At 40.4% G+C, this 23,091-nt stretch overlaps 1 protein-coding gene across 42 annotated transcripts in view; it reads right to left on the bottom strand.

Moving 5' to 3' along the window:
- The window catches only part of LOC143293050 (uncharacterized), a 192,214-nt gene that overhangs the window by 60,745 nt on the left and 108,378 nt on the right, over window positions 1-23,091 (bottom strand). For 36 of the 42 annotated variants that reach the window (XM_076603883.1, XM_076603881.1, XM_076603898.1 and 33 more), the window contains 9 exons: window positions 20,476-20,572; window positions 19,410-19,638; window positions 18,727-18,978; window positions 18,128-18,206; window positions 16,978-17,181; window positions 16,475-16,603; window positions 14,264-14,361; window positions 8,248-8,332; window positions 4,672-4,860 (listed from right to left, as the gene is read on the bottom strand). In XM_076603883.1, coding sequence (XP_076459998.1) covers window positions 4,672-4,860; window positions 8,248-8,332; window positions 14,264-14,361; window positions 16,475-16,603; window positions 16,978-17,181; window positions 18,128-18,206; window positions 18,727-18,978; window positions 19,410-19,638; window positions 20,476-20,572 — 1,362 coding nt within the window. The remainder of the gene's footprint in view (window positions 1-4,671; window positions 4,861-8,247; window positions 8,333-14,263; window positions 14,362-16,474; window positions 16,604-16,977; window positions 17,182-18,127; window positions 18,207-18,726; window positions 18,979-19,409; window positions 19,639-20,475; window positions 20,573-23,091) is intronic. The other 6 variants (XM_076603901.1, XM_076603906.1, XM_076603907.1 and 3 more) reach the window with 1 other exon arrangement.

Here is a 23,091-nt window from a genome sequence, read left to right as displayed (position 1 = left end):
TTACTGTGCGGTATAGAACTGTGTCGCCCTACACAGTCCGTTCTTTCTTCAGAGGACACACCCCCTGTCACATGTGTTGCATTATTGATTGGGTTGTGTGGCCTTGCCTGTCAGCAGAAGGATGTGTGTGTGTGTGTGTGTGTGTGTGTGCGTGCGTCTGTAAGCCTGTATGTGTGCATGTGTGTCAGTCTTTGTGTGTGTGTGTGTGTGTGTGTGTGTGTGTGTGTGTGTGTGTGTGTGTGTGTGTGTGTGTGTGTGTGTGTGTGTGTGTGTGTGTGTGTGTGTGTGTGTGTGCGCACGCGTGTGTGCATCTGTAAGCCTGTATGTGTGCATGTGTGTCAGTCTTTGTGTGTGTGTGTGTGTGTGTGTGTGTGTGGTGTGCATCTGTAAGCCTGTATGTGTGCATCAGTCTGTGTGTCTGTACTTGTGTCTGCATGTGTGTTTGTGTGTATAAGTCTGTGTGTGTCTGTACTTGTGTCTGCATGTGTATTTGTTTGTGTGTGTGTGTGTGTGTGTGTGTGTGTGTGTGTGTGTGTGTGTGTGTGTGTGTGTGTGTGAGAGAGAGAGAGAGTGAGAGAAGGCATGTGTGTATGATTATGTGTCTGCACGTGTGTGTGTGTGTGTGTGTGTGTGTGTGTGTGTGCGAGTGTGTGTGTGTGTGAGTGAATGTGAGTTTGAGTACCCGAATGTTCATGAATTTGTGCGTATTTAACCAACTCAGCACAGACTAACTATCAGTATTTGTGTGACATAAACAGGGGAGGGAGGGGGCACCCAGCGCACACTAACACAAACAGAGACAGACAGACAGACACAAGCATAGAGACACGCACACAGTGATTATTGCAGAAATAAATACAAAGAAACATAATTCATTAATATGACAGTATGGCAACTGGAACACAAATGTCTTCTCAGGAACAAATATTTTAAGTCTTGAAACGCATGTTTCTAAAACATTTTTTTGTCTAAACACACACCAAAAGAGAAGTCACAATCCCAATCCATACGTAACATGCTGCACGCACAGGGGTAAGACAAGAACCAACAACTATGTATAGACAAAAAAAGAAAAAAACTTTGATAAAATACATTAAAAAAAAAAAAATTAATAAATTCCAAAATGAAACAAAACACAACAAAAAAACTGGTAGCGTAAGCAGCACTGACTTGAAGCTGTGTACTTTGTGAATGGAGAGAGTTACCATTCTTTACTATATGTTAATTATAACGAAACACAGTGAAAAAGAAAAAAGTTCAAAATGCCACTGATAAACTTGTACAGTAAATGTATACATGGAGAGGGGAAGGGTGAAGCACAATACAGCAGCAGTTCATTTATCTGACTTACAGCCCAGCTGGCCACAGAGGCTTTATCAGGGCCGACAGCCGACAGTTGTTCAGTGTTCAAGTGACATTGAAACACGAACCTCACTGGAGGTACTGAGCTGTTCTCCTTTAGGTTATAAAACAAACAACTCCATGCATAAAATACAGAGATGCAAACAACCAATTCCACAAACATTGGGATCCATTCCAAACAACAAATATGCAGAACAATAGAGGATGTGTGTTTAAAAAAAAAAAAAAAAAAAAAAAATCACACACACACACACAAACCAAAAACAAAGCATAAAAACTAAACCACATCTCCAAAAACCACAAACATAGCTAAAACAAAAAACAAAAAGAAAAACAAAACAAACACAGCAAAGCCTTCAACAATAACCCTTTTTTGTGGCTACTCCTTATTAATGACCCAGAGATTTGTGACAGATGTTCTCACATTGATTTTGAAATTTCCATGGTCATGTAACACCCTAAGCCTGACAAACTGCTGGCCTGTTACAGGTCTGTAACACTTCTGACAAAAGCTGATGACAAACAATCTGTTCTCAGTTACAGCCCATGGACTTGGGCTTTCAATGCATCATTTCAAGTACAGTTGTGAAGTTCCATATTACTTTTGTTTCAGCACGACTTTTGTTTCAAATTCTGTTACAAGCACCCTCTAATCTCACATATGTTATTTGCCCTACCTTGGACAAGGGCTTCCAACAAGTGCTCTGTGACAATCAATGCGCTGTTTGTTTTTACTTTATATTGATTCTAATGGTGATGAGCATGTCAAAAGACTGAAGACTGAATGTTCCTACCTGGACAGTGTGTTTGCTGCATGTGTCAAAAATAACTATGTGTTTGCTGCCGTGTGTCAAAAATAACAGTGTGTTTGCTGCCATGTGTCAAAAATAAGTGTGTTTGCTGCATGTGTCAAAAATAACTATGTGTTTGCTGCCGTGTGTCAAAAATAACAGTGTGTTTGCTGCCATGTGTCAAAAATAACTATGTGTTTGCTGCCATGTGTCAAAAATAAGTGTGTTTGCTGCCATGTGTCAAAAATAACTGTTTGCTGCCATGTGTCAAAAATAACTGTGTTTGCTGCCATGTGTCAAAAATAACTGGCTGCCATGTGTCAAAAATAACTGTGTATTTGCTGCCATTTGTCAAAAATAACTATGTGTTTGCTGCCATGTGTCAAAAATAACTGTGTATTTGCTGCCATGTGTCAAAAATAACTGTGTTTGCTGCCATGTGTCAAAAATAACTGTATGTTTGCTGTCATGTGTCAAAAATGCAGTTTTTTAATATTTTTTTTTTATATATCTACCATCCTTGGGAGATCCACTCATTTTGAGTTCTTGAAATTCTATATCTTTGGACAAATTTGAATTCCTTCTTTTCTCTGTGGGTTTTTTTTTTTTTTTATATCTGGACTGAAAGATTACTCAAAGCAACATACAAATCTTTACTTTGAGGTTTTGTCAAAACAAAGAAAAAAGATAAAAAATCTATAACAAAAACACAAACATTTGAACAACAGCCAGTACAGTACATTTTTGGGAATGGAGACGGAAGAAAGGGGGTGAATAAAAACAAAACAAAAACACATCCATTACTGATGCTGTGCCATGGTGGGGCAAAGCTAACAACAGCCAATCAAAACAGCACTGGTTGAATCAACAACACCGGAAAAAACAACAAACAAACATAACCACTATATTCAGGTTAAAAAAAAAAAAAAAAAAAAGGTGACCACAGTTAGACAATCCTGCTTAACACTGTGACGTGGTGGAACGACAAAGCAAAAAACACAGTTTCAATTTCTCAAGGAGAGTCAGTGCGTTTGGACAAATCCATACATGCTACACCACATCTGCTTGGCAGATGCCTCACCAGCAGCATAACCCAACACGTTCAGTCAAGCATCGAGTGCATGCATAAATATATATTTGTGTACCGATGAGAGTGGATTTCTTCTGCAGGTTTCTGCCAGAGGGCAACAATCTCGTTGCCATGGGCTATTTTTCAGTGCACTGGGTGCATGCTGCAAACGGGACCCCGGTTTATCGTCATATCTGAATGATTAAGACGCTCTGTTTGATTTTCCAAACTTGGGAAAAAGGGTGAAAGCAGGATTCAAACCTAGACCCTCAAGGACTCTGTATTGACAGATGAGCGTCTTAACTCACTCAGTACGGCCAGTCCTCTCTTCTCCTCTACACAGACCCCTCGGATGTCCAGTGGGTGTCTGAATGACCCAACCTTTAGCTTCCGTCGTCAGAACTGTGGTATTCTTTGTCAACATTCACCTCTTCAGTATAAGAGCCTTCCGCATGCAATATTTTGATGATGGTAATTGGGGTGAAACGCTGTTAACGTCGTCCCTTTCGCCGTTCGTATGGAGAGAGTTAACCATTCTGCCACCTTCCTCCTCAAAAACAACACCAATTAATCCACAACACCAAAAATGAAAGGGAAAACGCTTCCCCCTCCATCCTCCCCTCTCAGTCAAAAATGTGATGACAGCTACACACTCACGCTGTGACAAGGTGAGTGTGGAACAAAGCAAAAACACAGGCCATCCGTCAAACAGCGCAGGGCTAGCTTGCACAAGCGATCTTAGCAGCCTTACGTTTGCTGCACATCAAGAACGTTCTTTCCTAAGTCTATGGAATTAGCAAAGACTTGGGAAAATTCTTAACGCTGAGGAAACTTTGTGCTGCTAAGATCGCTCATGGAACCCAGTCCTGGATCTTTTGGGTCAAAATGTGGTGAGTTATACTGTTATACACTGGTTATACTCATGCTGTGATGTGGTTGGTTGGAGGGGAAAATACAAAAATATACTGCCATCTGTTGGTCAAAACAGCACAGGTCAATCCACAACACCAAAAATCAAAATGACGACATACACACTCATGCTGTGATGTGGTGGGTAAGGGACAAAGCAAAAGCTCACAGCCATCCTTCAGTCAAAACATCACTAATTCTTTGGGGTTAAATGTGACGGTAATGACACTTACGCTGTGTGAGGTATAATGTGTATGGGACAAAGTAAAACGGCTAGCATGGACCAATCGACAACAAGGCATGTTCAATGCAGACCAATGGGAAACAGGCATGCATGGTGCAGACCAATGGGAAACTGGGCATGCTTGGTGTGGACCAATCGACAACAGGGCATGCTCGAAGGGGACCAATCGACAACAAGGCATGCATGGTGCAGACCAATGGGAAACTGGGCATGCTCGAAGGGGACCAATCGACAACAAGGCATGCACAGTGTGGACCAACAGAACATGCACAGCGCATGCATCAGGCAGCAGTTACCTCCCCTCCTCAGCTCCTGCTCCTGCAGGTCAGCAATACGATCCATCTCCTTGGCCAGACTGATGAACGCTTCTCTCTTCCGCGCCGCCTCCTCCTCACTTTCCTGTGGGGTCACGGCCACAGGTCGCCGTTGATCGACCTCTGACCTCAGGGTCTCCTCCGTCAGGGACTCGGGGTGGGAGATGGATGCTGAGGTCAGTGAAGAGAGGGGGGAGGTGTAAAGCTATACAGTCATGCATGCTGCTGTGTACAACACGTACACCTGCTGTGTACGATATGATGATGCACTGGTAGTGGGGGTGGTGGCGACAGCTATCTAAGTTTGCTTCATGCATAACAATGGGTTAAAGAGACCGGCAGAGCTGATGACAACTCTGTCACAACAAACATAGCTGTGTCATTCAGTATAAACGTTGTCAATGTGCTGCATCCAACATGATGATAGTTTTGTTTGGTTGTTTTTTTCACCTTTTTTTCCTTTTGTTTTTATTTCTATCAGCCTGTTCACTCAAGGTTCCAATGTTAACGTTTATCTCACACTCACACACAAACACACACACACATAATTTATAAATGAAACAGGGTTGTTTCAGACTTGGAGTGTGGACACATGAGAGTCAAAAACAGGAAGGACTGTGTCATATTCCTATCTTGTTCTGTTCTATAACAAGCTCTGCGAGCACTTCATTTGAAGCCATCTCTCTTTCCCAGGATGACTTTGTGCACAAAGTGAACAATTCTTATCTTTCAACACAACAAAATGTAACACTGCTTAATACAATCAGAATTTCAAAAAATCAATCATTGTGTACAAAAAGAAAACGCTGATGGATTTAATGAAATATGATCCATTTCATGACAACAACAAAAATGTGCTGATGAACATACTGAAACACAATGTTCGCTTTTTCAATGGGACCCTGTGAGCTAATAATGGGAAGGATGATGAAAAACAAAAAAAGAGGTGTTGAATTAAAATAGTGACAAAAATCTCAGTTGATAATTTGATGAATTATGCTGCAAATCAATGATAAATGGCACAAATTCTGAAGCTGTCTGCGCAAGTCCTACCTTACATCACTAATTTTGTTTAAATATCACATCATTGGTAATGTTTATTTTTCAAATCACGGATGCTGTTCACACATCACATCACTGATGTTAATATTTATCACAACAATGATAAGGTTCACATGCTCTCTGTCCTCATCAGTGAGCCAACAGCCCAGCGAAATGGGCAGAGTAAAAAGACAAGGTGACACGGTTATGATGGCTAATGGACACAATACAATCTGAGTAAGGCGATACTGTTATTATACAACTGAACACAGCAGAACCTGTTTTGGAGGATCACCTGAAAGGTGAATGGGACTTCTGGGAGAAAAGTAGCTGTACAGGAGAACACTGAACACACAAACACGGTTTTGAGGCCAGACACACTGCTAACATTTCAGCCCAAAAGACCGTACAATGGTTTCTTCAATCAGTCAGCAACATTTTGTTACATGTGTTTACAATGTCTGAGGCTGGGGACATTTACGTCAGAAAAAAAAGAAAGGAAAAAAGATTAGCTTCACTGTAGATGACTGCCTCAAAATAACACACTGTAGAATGTCAAACATATAGACAATGGAATTCACTGCTGTACTGATGTTCCCTGTGTAAGGTGACTGCCTTAGAGGTGGGAACACTTTCCAGGAAAACGTGCATTTGCTACATCCTTGCACTGACTGTGTTGGGATTTCTCTCAATCTTACTGTATTTTCAGTTGTGCATGCATGAATGAGACCGAGAAAGGAAAGTTAAAATTTCAGTTTTTGTGATTATCTCACAGCATCTACAGGTGATAAGACTGATTCAAAAATGCACAATCTTACTAAAATCTTGTTACATTAAATAAGGAATGATATATTTTTAACTCACTTTGTCACATAGAGGTAATTTTAATATTCTGAGTTGATGTGTGTTACATTAAATATGGAGTTATCTATTTTTCACTCACTTTGCCACATTGAGGTAATTTTGCTATTCTGAGTTGCTGTGTGTGTGTGTGTGTGCTTGTGCTTGTGCATGTGTGTGTGTGTGTGTGTGTGTGTGTCACCAACAGGTGAAACAGACAAGACTCTCTCTCTTCACACACACAAGCCCACACTCCCTTTTCAATGTCCTTCAAAATTTGAACCAGCTCTGGACACAAAGTACCCAGGACAGGCAGCACCTCACTCCCCAAGTTCTGCTGTGTCCACAACACACACAGGGTGACAGGATGACATGGTGAAATCTAGGCAATGCCGCAGTGCTGCACTCGTTTATATATGAGGCCATGGTCCATGCATAATGATATGTTAAAAAAAGCGATGACAAATACATGATGCAACGGTGAATGTAATATTCAGCATTCATTCGTTCCCAGCTTCTCCACAGCTTCCCTGCTTATTCCTTCTACTCTCTTCATTTTTTCTTACATCTTAATATTTACATATGATACATGATACTAATAGACACTACATCATATTACAAACAGACAATATATAGTAATGCTATATCTTAATAGTAACAGATGACACATAATGATAAGAGATGACAAGTCATAATATCAACGGACAATGCATCATAATAATGATGACATGTCATAATACAAACAAATGACACATCATAACAGATGGCACATCACAGTATTAACAGACAACAAATCATAATACTAACAGTTGATATACCATGATACTAACAGGTGATACATAATACTAACAGATGACACATCATAATAAGAAAACAGACATAACAGCAGGAACATTTTAAAGACATACAGTTTCTTTTGTTTTCGGGGGAAAACTGACCACTTTGTAAAATCATTTGACTTTTTAAATTTTTTAAATTTTATTTAACATACACTGAACATTACTAAAGACAAAAACAGTATGAGGAAAAAAAGATTACCACCTAAAAGACAAAAGCATGAATGTAAAAAAACATGACTTTTCAGGAACACAGGTCTATCACACACTCTGTCTCCAGTTCTGAAGAAATTGGGGGGGGGAGGGGGGGGGGGGAATAAACAGCCAAAGACGGATAAGGAATCAGTGTGTCAAGAAAGATAGTTGGTAGAGATCCAAAAAATGATATACGTCTGAAGAATCAAAAGAACAAGACAAGTTGGGAATAATCAATAAAATAATTCACATCTGAACTATGAGCATAGCAATACACAGGAAAGATGTAGCTACTAAAGAAAACAGTTCATGGTCTGAACTGTTAACAGAGCATTCACAGGAATGTTTCAGACAAAAGACAAAACAATTACATGTCAGAAGAGTAAGATTGATTAAACAAGCTGTTCCTACAAGACTAGTGGCTTTTGAAGACATTTCTTGCTGGAATCGACACAATGATGGAAATAGAAAGAAAGAAGATGATCACACAGTACAAGTAAGACTAAACAAGAACAGTAGCAAAATTCATTCACTATGTCCAACTTGAGAAGAACTCTACGCTGAAATCGCTTTGGTATGCATGTTTCTTGCTGCGGTCGACACAATGACTGGAATGGAAAGAGGGAGGGAAGAAGCTGACACTGACCTTCAGCGATGGCTTGAGGAGCTGGCCCTCTGTCTATGGACCCCCTTTCACTGCCTGGACTGGACTCCTCTGCAGACTCCGATTCCTTCAACCACACACACAAATTACCCGTTTTATTTATTCTTCTCTTCTTTCAGATTGATTTCTTTTTCTTTTATGGGCGGTTGGGGTGGTGGCTGCAGGGGTCCCTTGCAATGAAGGTCATATTGAAACAGTTCCCATTTCTTTCAGCACAGTGTTAGTTCCAAAGACTATGTAACATATGTAGATAGAATCATTCGGTTAAAAATGTGTATCTTCAATTTTGTTAACTTTGTAAAAGGCATTTTTCGATGAAATTTAACAAGAATTTGGAAAGTTTATTGACTAATGTCAAAAATGACTCGTTTCATCTCATGAAAATGAAATGAACAGACATGGGGATATAAAAGGAAAAAAAAAAAAAACTGCCAAAGATGAACAGTGCCAGACAGAAAGTGACTTCAGAAACAGCTGACATGTAGGAGTGATGTCAACAGCCTGGTCACACACACACACACACAATGGTAAGGACATCCCTTTTGAGTGGGAGGTTGCGGGGAGGGGGAGGGGGCGGGGTGGGGGGCTCAGTTGCATGCAGTCCATGGAGCTCCATTAGTCTTAGGCCTTAACAACACACCTAATAAGTTCACTTGTTTCAATCATATGCAAATATGAAACAGATAATAACAAACTTTGAATAACAAACATTCAAATGAATACACACACACAACCACATGTGCGCGCGCACACACAATGTCCACCCTCTCCCTCATCATGCCAGACAGTTGGGTCACTGAATTTCAAAAGAATAAAATGAAAAATAACTTGAATTTCACAAGAAAAGAACACAAGACAAAGCACCTGTATTCATTACATGACCAGAATAGGAGACAAACACCTCAAACCTTATGTCAGAATAGAAAGAAGAAAAAAAGAAAGAAAAAGAACAAGAAAAAATATGGAAGATAACATTTATATGTCCACATAACTGTGCAAAATCATATAAATGGTAAAGAAAAAATTCTTTCCACTAAAACATGAAATCTATTAATTCCAAATATAGACCTGTGGCAAAATGAATAAAAATGATAAGGAAACATTTCTAACCACCGCCATCAGTCTTTGATAGCTTCTTTGACAAAGATAATGCAAGCAGCATGTTTTATTATTGCTTGTTGGTATGTTTCAGTCACCTGACTCCAACATTCACAATTAACTTCTCGACTGCTGAACATTTCTGAAATCAAGAACATGTGGAATGAGTATGAAGTACAGTTACTACTTTATGTGAACGTATAAATGTTGTTCTTGATTTCTGCTGAACAAATGTTCTGCAATACCAAGAGGAAAAATTCAAAATACAGAGTGGTGACTGACATCCTGACCCGTAAGCTTCTGTCTTATCTCAGTGAGGTGACAGCCCTTCAGCGATAACATACTTGTCAGCAATAGTTAAAGGGTTCAACTTTGATCATCTTCTGCTTACAATCATATTAATAATTGTGGTAGTCAATGTATATTATCTTTCATGGGAAAATGAAACAGACTCTGTTGTTTAAATATGTGAATAAAAAAAAAAGAAGACATAACCAGAACTCAAAGAAAACAAGATTTTTTTTTTGTGAACCACCTATGTGAATATAATGAAATAAAGGTACCCAGTTGAAAGATATTCACTCGAATACATACCTTTGACTTAAAGAACATAAAGTTTTAAATGCAGGAATATACAATAAAAACAATGTGCATGTGCGCGTGAGCGAGCGTGCGTGCGTGTGAATGGAGAAAGAGAGTCAGGACAGACAGGCACAGACAGACAGGAAAGAGCACCAAAGAAATGTAACACAGAAAACAGCAACAATGTGAAACATACCAATTAACACTTCATACCTAGTCCCACAAAACGACATGCTGGTAACAATACATGTTTCTAAGTGTCAATCTGCAAATACTGCTTGAAACCATGGTTTTTTGTTGTTGGTGGTGGTTTTTTCCCCTAAGATTTTCAATTTATTAAGACTTGCAGTCAACATCCATAAATTTCCTGATACCGTGGTGAAACACTTCTCTATTTCACAAAGAAAAGTATGTCTTCTTCTTCTGCTGCATTTGTGGGCTACATCTCTCATGTTCACTCGTATGTACATGAATGGGCTTTTACATGTATGACCGTTTTTACCCTGCCATGTAGGCAGCCACACTCCAATGTCGGGGGTGTGCATGCTGAGTATGTTCTTGTTTCCATAACCCATCAAACGCTGACATGAATCACAGGATCTTTAACATGTGTATTTGATCTTCTGCTTGTGTACACACACGGAGGGGGTTCAGACACTAGCAGGTCTGCACATATGTTGAGCTGGGAGATCGGAAAAATCTCCACCATTTACCCACCAGGCGCAGTCACCGAGATTCAAACCCGGGACCCTCAGATTGAAAGTCAAACATTTTAACCACTCAGCTATTGTGCCCATCAAAAGTATGTCAAAAGTAAAAATACAATACAATGCATGAAATAATTAATAATGAAATAATTACAAACTGACATAGTTACTCTTACTTGGTGGATAAGAAAACAACATGATGGCATGTAGAAATTCTAAAATGTTTGTCTCATACTCATAAAGTGTAATGCACTGAAAAGTAAAACACTGTAATGCACTTATAAGTAAACATTCAGTACCTGACAAGCGATCAGGATTTAACCAATCATCATAACAAAATAAGTATTTTCCGCCCTAAGATACTAACACTTGCACAATGACCAACAGGTGTTCAGAAGATTACGCAGAGAAAACTTTCCACAAAAGAAAGAACACACAAGTCAACAGACACACAAGTGAAAGACCGCGCAGCACAGAATAACATCAGAAATGAGACATGAAAAAAAACACACAAAAAAACCAGAACAAAACCAAAGCACAAGAGACCAGAAGAAAAAAAATGGACAAAGCAGTGTCCAGGCCAGCAGATCCTTCTCACCTGAATATCGTCTAGATTCTGAAACAAGCGGCGCGCCATGCAAGGAAGGAGCAGAGAGGATGTGTTAGGGACACGGCCGACATCCACACAAAGCAAACACCACTTCTTGTCTTTCTAACCATCTCTCTCACTTTCTAACCATCTCTCTCACTTTCTAACCATCTCTCTCACTTTCTCTCACTTTCTAACCATCTCTCCCTCACTTTCTAACCATCTAACCATCTCTCTCTCTCACTTTCTAACCATCTCCCTCTCTCACTTTCTAACCATCTCTCTCGTTTTCTAACCATCTCTCTCACTTTCTAACCATCTCTCTCTCACTTTCTAACCATCTCTCTCACTTTCTAACCATCTCTCTCATTAGCACTTACAGGTACACCTTGGTCACTGCTGCTTTACAGTCAACTAGGTTGCATTTGACGACCTTGTGTGCACACAAATATTGCAAAAAGCATAGGGGTACCTGACATCTAAAGGGTAACAATACTGTACTTTGCATCTGACAACCCTGTGTGTACACAAATACTGCAAAAAGCACAGGAGAAATTAAACCTAAAAACACACTTTCGACTGAAAGTGCCACATAATTACTTCTTCCAGGATTTTCGGCTTGACAACTCTTGCTTCTGCTTATGACTGAAAGACACAACTACTGTTTTAAATGTTCATAACAGACATTTGTATAAATTTAAGTACAACTGAAAACAGCATTAACTGACAGAAACATAATGTCATATCTATTGTTTGTATTATTTCATTTCAATGCATGTGCCATGCTGGAGCTAACACATGGGATGAACGCATGAAACGGAATGTTCTTACATAGTTGTTGCAATGGTTAAAAGAATTCACACACATACTGTTCAGCACTTAGGAAGAATGACCAAGGTGACAGGAACTGTTAACCACTCGACTGCTGCTGATGAATACACTCATCAGTGAAGGGCTGTCACCTCACTGAGAAAAGACACACAGTACAGGTCTGGGTGTCAGTTACCATTTTCTTTTCTTTTTCTTTGACCAAGACATCTCCCTCATGGGATTGCATTACTCTGATCAGTAAAATCAAACACACTGCTTCATGAGTAAAGAAAAAAGCAGGTACTGAACTTCAGAGTCATGACGCTGATCTCAATTCGTCAAGGCTCAGCAGTCAGGGGGTTAACATTACCACACTGTCCCTGTACAGCTGGTTAAACTCTGCCAGTTTCCTGGGTCACGTCATCAGCATTTTTCTTTTTACACCAGATTTTACCTTCCACCTATGAAGAGCACTATATACTACCCTCCACTGTGGCATTATGGAAAAAAACCCAAAAAACACTTAAATATGCAGCCAGGAATTCTTTCTTGTATGAATAATTATCCTATCTTCAGCCAGGAATTCTTTCTTGTATGAATAATTATCCTATCTTGCCATGATTCAAGTACTTAATTTAAGAAATTCTTTTAAACAATCTGAATTTTGCGTGCAAAAGAACTGAAGACATTCTACAGCATAATCTTATAACGGAAAAAACAACAACAGATAAAACACTAACAAAACCATTTTCACACAGCTAATCAAAATCTTGCCTACACTTAAAGCGTAAGACACGATATCGTACATTATTAATAAATAATACTGGAATTTCAAAAAAGAGAGTAAAATTTGATTTCGAAAAATAAAAACTTATCCCCCCAATTTTTTCTTTCTTCAGACACTGATAATCTAATCAATTCAATTTTTTAACAAAGTTGTGCACCATTGCCTTTAAATTTTGTTAAGCAGAAATGTACACAGAAAGTAACGACTGCACTGGGGACAATGCTGCACAGACCAATGGCTATGCAGTTCCAACATCACTCAACAATTAGGCCAGAATCAAATATAAAGCTGTAAGTCTGCTTTTCTGCCTTCAACCTCACAGGACCTACACATCTTTCTGACCTTATCAGTGCTTACACTCCCTCAAGAACTCTCTGCTCTTCCTGAAAATTCCTAGTGTCAGTACAAGAACCTATGGTGAATGTTCTTTCCTCGTTGCTGTTCCTCATATCTGGAACAATCTTTCTCATCATAACCGTTCATCTGATTCCATCTCTGCCTTTCGCTCTTCACTAAAAATTCATCTTATTAAAACCTATCTGTAAGCTCTCTCTGTTTCCTTCCCCAGCACCACCCCATGCCTGTCAACTCTCTTGCATGTAAGATGAGCGAGAGTGGGGGAGGGAGAAATAGTGGTCATGAATAGTTCATGTAATTTGTGACTTTTTCTTTCACATAAAGTGTCCTGAGCTTTTAGAGAGAAAGGACACTATACAAATGTACATTAGTAGTAGTAGTAGTAGTAATAGTAGTAGTATTAGTAGTAATAGTAGTAGGAGTAGTATTCCCCCCATCCCCAAATGCACAGTCTTGCCAGGTTTCAAAAGACAGTAAAAAGCCATGCATGCTGAAGCTGGTGCACTGGTGATGTGGTGGCCCATCAACACACAACAAGACTTCACCTGTCATCTTTATTCAACTTCACCACACACACACACACAAAAAAAAAAAAAGAACAGAAAAAAATTGCAAAATTTGGCTACTTTGCTGAAACACACATCTGAAGCTACGATTATCATTTTGTTCTCTTTTATACAACACAGGCGATAAGATCAAACAACAATCAAGTCAACTGGGAAAGCCGTAAGAGGATGGGAACAGAGTAGTCTTCCTTTATGAACAGGATAATTCAGGCTTGTACACGAGCAGTTATGCAAAAGCATGATATTGAACAATTATGAATACGCTGTGTGGAATTTATACATTCTACTTCATCAAGACAGCGACTTCTGTGCGAAGTTTACCTTCAATCACTCAAATTCAAAACAAAATAAGACAGTCTGACATGAAGCAAGGGAGGGCGTCCATAACTCCAGATGTTTCTGTCTCAAAAACAAAAGGACGAAAGCAAGCAGAGCACTGGTGACAAAAGATAAGGGGTGTTGCAGAGGGGCAGGGGATTCAGCACAGGTCAAGGTCACTCACCTTGATCATGTCCTGTTCATCGTACTGCACGTCCAATGACATGCCTCGTTTCATGGAGTCTTTGGTAATGCCCACTTCCTCCTTGAAGGTGTCGAAACCTGGAAGAACCCATCCACTCAAATTAGGACAAAAGAATCAGATCAGAGTCACAGTCTATTATGTTCACATGAACTGTAAAAATCTGTTTCCTAAATATATTGATAAATTGCTCTTATCCTGTACTGAAATAATTCTTGCTTATCCTGTATTGAAATAATTCTTGCAACTGATACTTTATTAATCTCATGCAGCATCTGTTTTTTTTGGTTTTTTTTTTTGGTTTTTTTAATCTTATCCCTCTGTTTTACATATGGATGTTTAAAATGGAAATAAAAATGTTTATTAAAAAAACCATTAAACTTGAAGGAAAAAAGTAAAGCGAAATACAATAATATGGAAACAGTCCCACCTATACAACCATACGTTCTGTGACAGACTGTAGGCGATGAAGCCTGTAGGTGAAGGGTTAAGTGTGTACATGACAAAAATTATGTGAATGGTTAAGTGTGTACCATGACAAAGGCTGTAGGTGAAGGGTTAAGTGTGTACCATGACAAAGACTGTAGGTGAAGGGTTAAGTGTGTACCATGACAAAGACTGTAGGTGAAGGGTTAAGTGTGTACCATGACAAAGGCTGTAGGTGAAGGGTTAAGTGTGTACCATGACAAAGACTGTAGGTGAAGGGTTAAGTGTGTACCATGACAAAGACTGTAGGTGAAGGGTTAAGTGTGTACCATGACAAAGGCTGTAGGTGAAGGGTTAAGTGTGTACCATGACAAAGACTATAGGTGAAGGGTTAAGTGTGTACCATGACAAAGACAAGTGACGAAGGCTACCATGACGAAGTCTGCAGGTGAAGGGTTAATTCATTCTATACTGCCAAATGACTTCCTTCATGATACTCTCTGTACTGGCCGTTTGTTTATGTTACATGAAAAAAATATCTAAAAAAGAATGCAATTACATACAGTGGTGAAATTTTGTGATAATATAAAGAATAGAATGGACGAAGATTTCGCAACGTTTCAAAGCACTCACTTAAATATTGACTGATTTATCATATTTTGAAAAAAACAACTGACATAAAGGAGGCGATTTTTTTACAAATGTGGTCTTTTGTAACCATAGATACATCCTAACTGTATCAACTGAATGGGCAAATGCGTATGCACAGTGGATATCCACTGTAGAATCAGTTTGCATTCGACTTTGAGCCACAGTACTTGCCGAAGTTGCCAGAGATGCCATCTTGTCAAGCGAGAGAGCAAGAAGGGTGACTGTACACTCACATCTGTTGTACTCGAAGAAAGGCATTTTCAGCCACTATAAAAGTACAGGTACACTTTTGGATGACGGCAGAACAGAGCTATGCTGTTTAGTTTTGCACAAAACTGTTAACCTATGAACTACGAATTTTTAAACTCGTGGTACACTATAGCGTAGCACAGTAACAAAGTGTTGTGTGCATGAGGTACCTTAGTATGGAAAGAGTTAAGTGTGTACAATGACAAAGACTTAAGTGACGAAGGCTACCATGATGAAGACTGTAGGTGAAAGGTTAAGAGTGTACCATGATGAAGACTGTTGGTGGTGTGTGTACCATGATGAAGACTGTAGGTGGTGTGTGTACCATGATGAAGACTGTTGGTGGTGAGTGTACCATGATGAAGACTGTTGGTGGTGTGTGTACCATGATGAAGACTGTTGGTGGTGTGTGTACCATGATGAAGACTGTAGGTGGTGTGTGTACCATGATGAAGACTGTAGGTGGTGTGTGTACCATGATGAAGACTGTTGGTGGTGAGTGTACCATGATGAAGACTGTTGATGGTGAGTGTACCATGATGAAGACTGTTGGTGGTGTGTGTACCATGATGAAGACTGTTGGTGGTGTGTGTACCATGATGAAGACTGTTGGTGGTGTGTGTACCATGATGAAGACTGTTGGTGGTGTGTGTACCATGATGAAGACTGTTGGTGGTGTGTATACCATGATGAAGGCTGTAGGTGAAGAGTTAAGTGTGACCATGTCGAAGGCTACAATGATAAAGACTAAGTGAAGGGTTAAGTGTGCACCATGATGAAGGCTGCAGGAGAAAGGGTTAAATGTGTACCATGACGAGGGCTGTAGGTGCAGGGGTTAAAAGTGACAGGGTTAAAAGGAGTGCTGACCTGACTGGTCCATGGCGACCCGTGCCGCTGCTGCCTCCATCTCGTCGTTCACGACCTCCGTGTTGTACATGCACTTCTTCACCACGTCCTCTCTGTTGATCTTCTGCAGGGCTGTCTCCAGGGCGTTACCTGCAGGCACACAGCAAGGGCCTTCACTCACACACCTTGCCTCGACACACCACCTCCATAACACACCACCTACACAACACACCACCTACCTCCAGAACACCACACCACACTACAACACAACACACTACCTCCACCACACTACCTCCACACCACACCACACAACCTCTACAATACCTCCACACCACACCACAACACCTCCACTCCACACCACACCACACCACACCACCTCCACAACACAACACCTCCGCTCCACACCCCAATACCTCCACAACACACACCACACCCCATCCACAAAACACCGTACAACCTCCACAATACCTTCACAACACACCACACCACACCATCTCCACAACACCCCCACACACCCCCAGTACCTGTAGCCTTGTCCCTGTTCTTCTCCACCCACAGCTGCAGCATGGCGAGGGCCTGGTCAGCCAGCGTGCTGTAGTCAGTCTTGATGCGGTTGATCTCCGACATGGTGATGCCCAGCTGCTGGGCCAGGATCACCCAGTCACCCTGCACGTTGTCCGCAACGTCCGACAGGTTCATCGAGCTCCGCGTCACGCTGTCCTCCACCACTGACAGGAAGGAAAGGGAGAGAAACATGTTTTCTTCAGCACAAGGGAGGTAACTTACTAAGGGAGGCTATTAGCCGCAGCTACTTTTGATTTCTGTGGACTAGTAGTTTGGACAGGTTCATGGAGTTCCACATCATGCAAACTCCACTACTGACAACCAGGGAAGGGAGACAAAAAAAATGCTTTAACTCAAGGGAGGTAACTGACAAATGGAGGCTATAAGCTTTCTGGAGTCTGCATCAGTGGGTTACAGTAAAGTTTGTGTAATTAAAAACAGTTTTCCTGTGCAATCACTTTCAGTTTCTCAAAGAGACATCATTGCATTTGGACAAATCCATAGACACTACGCCACATCTGCTTGGCGGATGCCTGACCAGCAGCATAAACCAATGCGCTTAGTCAGGCCTTGAGTGCATGCATATATTTTTACGTACCTATCAGAGTGGATTTCTCCTACAGGATTTTGGCAGAGGACAACACTCTCGTTGCCATGGTTGTTTTTTTTTCCAGTGCTCCAAGTGAAAACCAGAAAGAAAGTAAAATTTCCAAGCACAATCTGGCCATACATGTTTTCCACCACAGCAATAACTTTGGACTGATAACAGAAAGAAATTGAAAAAGTAAAAGTCTTCAAGTAAATAAAACATTTCTACCACTTAAAACAGAAAGAAAAAAAGGAAAGTTTTCAAGTACAATCAAATGTATCAATTAACAATAAAGTACTACTGATGAATCATCACACAATAGATTTACTATCACTGACATGTGCATGCTGCTTAAATGATAACGGTTATACATTTTCATCATGATTTCTGTGAAGCAATAGAATGTAAAAGCAAATTTCAGCCAAGACGGTCATCTAAGTTACAAAACTGCACAAAAACAATTTCTCCCTCTCTCTCTCTATATATATAAATATGAAAAACCCAGACTTTGACCTACATACCTATGCCTTGCTCACGCAGCAGAGAGTGGCGCTTCTGAATCTCAACAGCGGTGTCAGAGCTGACATCTGATGAGCTGGACTGCAAGAGAATAAATATACAAGACAGAAATCAAAACTTGGCATCAACCCAAACTCAACACCAATCACATTTTAAAAACCAGGGAAAAAACACAAGGACTCTCCACCAACCAAACCAAAAAAAACAACAAACGTTTGAGTATTTCTGTTAAAATTAGAAATGGCTGCTTGGGAAACACCTTCAGGTAGAGTGGTGTCTGCAGCTAATGTGACAAGGAAGTGTGTCCATGGGTTCAAGCCCATACAGTAATGACATTTTTACTCCAAAAATTAACACCACAGTCTCTCTCTCACACATACAAAACACACCATACCACACTCACATACCATAATACACACCACACACACACACACAAAACACACCACACCACACACACAACACCACACACACACACATTACACACCCCCACAGCACACTACACCCCCCCACACACACACACACCTTCCCCCTCCCCCACACTGTTCAGTTATTAACAGCACAGTCTCTCTCACACACCCCCACACACTGCTCCGACCCTTACAGAAATGGTGTCTGGCAGACGGATGTTGAGGTTACAGATGGGGGTCTGGGGGGCCTCCCCGCGTGCCAGCTTGGGTTCCTTCATGAAGGCCACGCGGGCTGCAGCGTCCTGGTCAGGGTCTCGAACCTTGACCACGCTGGGCAGGCGGTTCTCGCGGAAGGCCTTGAAGTTGATGTGCAGCTGGTCGCCGGACTTGGTCATGGGGATCAGGTTCCCCGCCATCTCCACGTACTGCGGCCGTCCCTCGAGCACCTGACACAGACAGCCAGTCAGGGTTAGAGCTCAACTTTGTCTTTTTCACGTTTCTAGGCTCAGGGTCTGAACTCAGATTTTTATCAATTTTTCACCTTTCTTGGGACCCTCAGATTGCAAGTCCAACACTTTAACTACTTAGCTTTTGTGCCTGTCATTACTTTGAAGGCTCAACACTCAGCTTATATCAGAGACTGAAATATGCTTACAGTTAGGCCAACAGCAAAGTGTATTTCATTAACACTAAACTATTGCACTTTCCTTCTTGCTAGCTATCTGTGGAAGCAGCTCAAACCTCTCTAACCAGTCAAGAGTAAGAGCAAATTAAAACTATATACATAAATCATATAAGAAACACAAATAATTTTCAATTAATGTTTGTACTTCTTGTACTTTATCATTATCATCATTATTATTACTCTAATGATCACCTCAATGTCCCTGCTGCGAGCAATCTCCACAAACTTCTCCTGTTTCTCCAGAGTCTTGTCCACCTTGTCGTCAGTCATGCAAAACATGCGGAGGCGCCCCTCCTCAGTGGACGTGCGTTTGCCGAACACGACGAACTTGGCCATGTAGGGCACTGTGATGGCTTCATGGTACAGGGCGCTGGCCATGCGAGTCACCTCCGAGATGTTCTGACAGTCAATCAGCCAGAACCTGTGGCACAGGTGTGAAGGTCGTATAGTGTCTGGTGTGTGTGTGTGACGATCACACAGTGCCTTTGCTAAAGATTCTGATTTTGGATGTTGTAGAAGTTTGGTGGGGTTTTTTTTGTGTTTTTTTCAAACTCAATTCTGAGTCAAGGAAACTTCTACTTTATCCTCATTCACCATCGGTACAAAAACAATGTAAATATTACTGAAATAGCCCACAGAAGCTTGTCTTATGTAATGTCATGCAACAATAACATTTTTGTTCGTTTGTCTTCTTCATCTGTTTTCAACAAACGTTTCTGATAAAAAGATCATAACTGAGCACAGAATAATATATGTTAGGATATGAAATGAATGATTGAATGAATAAACTTAAAGAACTGCATAAGGTCTTATGCAAAACCAGCAAGCAGTTGATTTCTAAATATTGTAAAATAAGTTTTGATTCAGTCACCTGACAAGTGTAATATAGTTAAGTTATCCCCCCCACATGCCTTGAAATGATTGCTATTCTTTATTATAAAAAAAACAAACAAACAGAAAAAAAGTGAATCCTGGGGGTATGGGGGTAGTAAGTGAGCAGGGCCCAGTGATTATACCTGGCTGACCAAGTGGCTAGATAAATAGTGGCTAGGGGGAGGGGGAGTAAGCACTGAGAGCCCAGTGACTGTACCTGGCTGACATAGTAGTTAATTAGTTATACCACCCCCAATCCCCTACATGCCTTGAAATGATGATTCATAATAAAAAAAAATAAAAAAAAAAATCACAAACAGGGCCGGGAGAGGTGAGAGGGGGAGGAAGTAGGGGGAAGCAAGAGCAGAGAAGCCAGTGATGTTACCTGGCGGACACAGTGGTGGTGAAGGAGACACAGTCGTTGACCAGGGTGATGGGTTTGGTATCCGTCAGGTCCTCCCAGTTGGTCGGAGAGGGGTCCGCTGTACACAGCACACACACACACACTGTCACTGCTGTTCCACGCTACTATCTACTTACTGTGCCCTAAACAACTGTCAGTTTTAATCCATACATATTTCTATTTGCTGTGTCAACAGGAATCACCACTGTTCCACACATATATCTAATCACCGTGCCCCAAAAAATTGTCAGTATTATTCCCCACAAACATTTCCATTCACTGTGTCACTAACAACAGTCACCACTGTTCAACACTTATCTACACATTGCGTGTGCCACAAACAAGTCAGTATTTTTTACTACACTGTTTTCCTATTCAATGTGTCACTAACACCAGTCACCACTGTTCCACACAACTATCGACACACTGTGACCAAAAAGTTTCTGTCATCAATACAAGCACATGAAGACAGCAGCACTATGGTAACTGCAAGTGTTTACCATGTTAACAATTTATTACTGTAATTGCAAGACAAGTGTTTATTATGTTAATTTATTACTGTAACTGCAAGACATGTGTTTATTATGTTAATTTATTACTGTAACTGCAAGACATATGTTTATCATGTTAACAATTTATTACTGTATCTGCAAGTGTTTATCATGTTAACCCCTAGGCTGCCTGCATGACGAGATAACTCGTCATGGCAAGCATGTATGCTTCGCTGCCTGCATGACGAGATAACTCGTCATCGAAATATTCTGACTTTTCCCTGCTTTGCATTCAGTTCGTTGACAAAAATGCTGGTAGCTTTAGCTTGGGGAATCTTTCTGGATTCTATTCATAGCTAGAAACACCATCTGCGTCATAAGGCAGTCCTTTATTTGAACGTTTTGGTTGGGTTACTGGCCGCAGTCTTTGCCTGGCTCCTCTCCTCGCTCACTCAACAAAATGTCGGACTGACTCCGTGCTCAAGACATGCGCTCGTGGCGAACTAAATCAACCAAGATTACTTTCTTTAGCTAATGCTCAGAAAGAATTGGAGCATAAATTCGAAGGAGAAGACAGTGGTGAACATTTATAGGACGATTTGATAGAAAATAAAGGGAGCAATCAAGAGAGTGGCCAAGATACAACTATCAGTGAGTGATGCAGGCTGTTCAACTCTAGCAGACGAATTTTTAGCAGGGCACCGTATGAGCTATTTTCTTGGCACTCAGCCAACGCGGTCTGATGAAGTGAGGGTTTGAGAGGGGTGAAGAGGAGGGGGGTGGAGACTGAGGGGGCGTGGCCTCACATCCATATTATCACTTGCAGAAGTCACAATGCATCTATTTCTTTTTCAGTTTTTTTATATTGTGGTTGTTCTAGTATGATTTTGTGTGTGCAGATATCCATTTGTCCAGAAAATGATATTTTTGTGCAAATTACCAGACTAATGTTTGCAATGAACAAGTTGAAAATGTGACAAAAAACAAAACACTGATTTCAAAACAACAGCATGTCACTTAAAATGCATAAAATGGGAAAACATCATGTGTTTTGTATTCTTTATTCATTTCCCTTTCAGAAAATATATACTTTTATGGGTCTTTCTCCAATAACAAAGAGCACAGAATTTTTTGAAAATTTATACCCGTTTTTTGTGAAAAAACCCTGGCAAATAGATTTCACTTAAATCTTATTTTCCTGGCAGCGAAAGGGTTAACAATTACTGTAACTGCAAGACAACTGTTTATCATGTTAACAATCTGTGCCAATCTCCAACAGTCAGTACTCTTCCAAACCCATCCACTCACTGTGCCCTATATGTTTCTGCCATCTACTCATGTTCATGCAGACAGCAGTATCATAGTAACTGTAAGACCAGTACTTATCATCAGTTAACAATCCACACAGCTAAAGTGCTAACCTTGATGAGTCCGTACCCTTCCACACCTATCAATTTACTGTGTATGCCCCAATGGTTTCTGCCATCAATACATGTACATGGAGAAAGCAGTATCATAGTCACTGTAAGATAAAAAAAAAAAAAAAAGATATTTCATTTCTGTCCGAACAAAATGTTTCAAGGGACTTTTTTAAAAATAAATAAGCACACTGTCTTCTCACTGCTACAAAACCATATGTTACCCACACATTACACAACTAAATTCATCCCTCTCCCTCATTCTCAGGCATGCACCTATGTATCACGAAAGTTCATGACAATTCACTTTGCACTTTAAATTACCACATTTATCACTATTATGCCATTTGCATGTTAGTGGGTTGCTGTTTTTTGGGTTTTTTTGGGTTTTTTTTCGTGTTTTTTGTTGTTGTTGTTGTAAAACATAATGACAAATCTTTATAGAAGAAAGAAGAAAAAAGATCGAGGATATGAAAACCGACAGATAAAAATAAAACAAGCACGTTTTTAACACATGCAATGATTCTTTCATGGACTTCAAAACATGAACACAGATTTGCATTATTTACCCAGATATATGCTGCATTGTTTACGTAATTAAGCAGTCACGAATACAATATATGCTATAAATGAAGAAACATACAATGCAAAGCTGCAATAATAAATCTTAAGAAAGCATTAACTGTGGC

This window comes from Babylonia areolata, chromosome 18, assembly GCF_041734735.1.
Source record: "Babylonia areolata isolate BAREFJ2019XMU chromosome 18, ASM4173473v1, whole genome shotgun sequence".
Taxonomy (NCBI): Eukaryota; Metazoa; Mollusca; class Gastropoda; order Neogastropoda; family Buccinidae; genus Babylonia; species Babylonia areolata.
The sequence above is the reverse complement of the archived record's forward strand: the minus strand, read 5'-3'. Positions and strand labels throughout refer to the sequence as shown.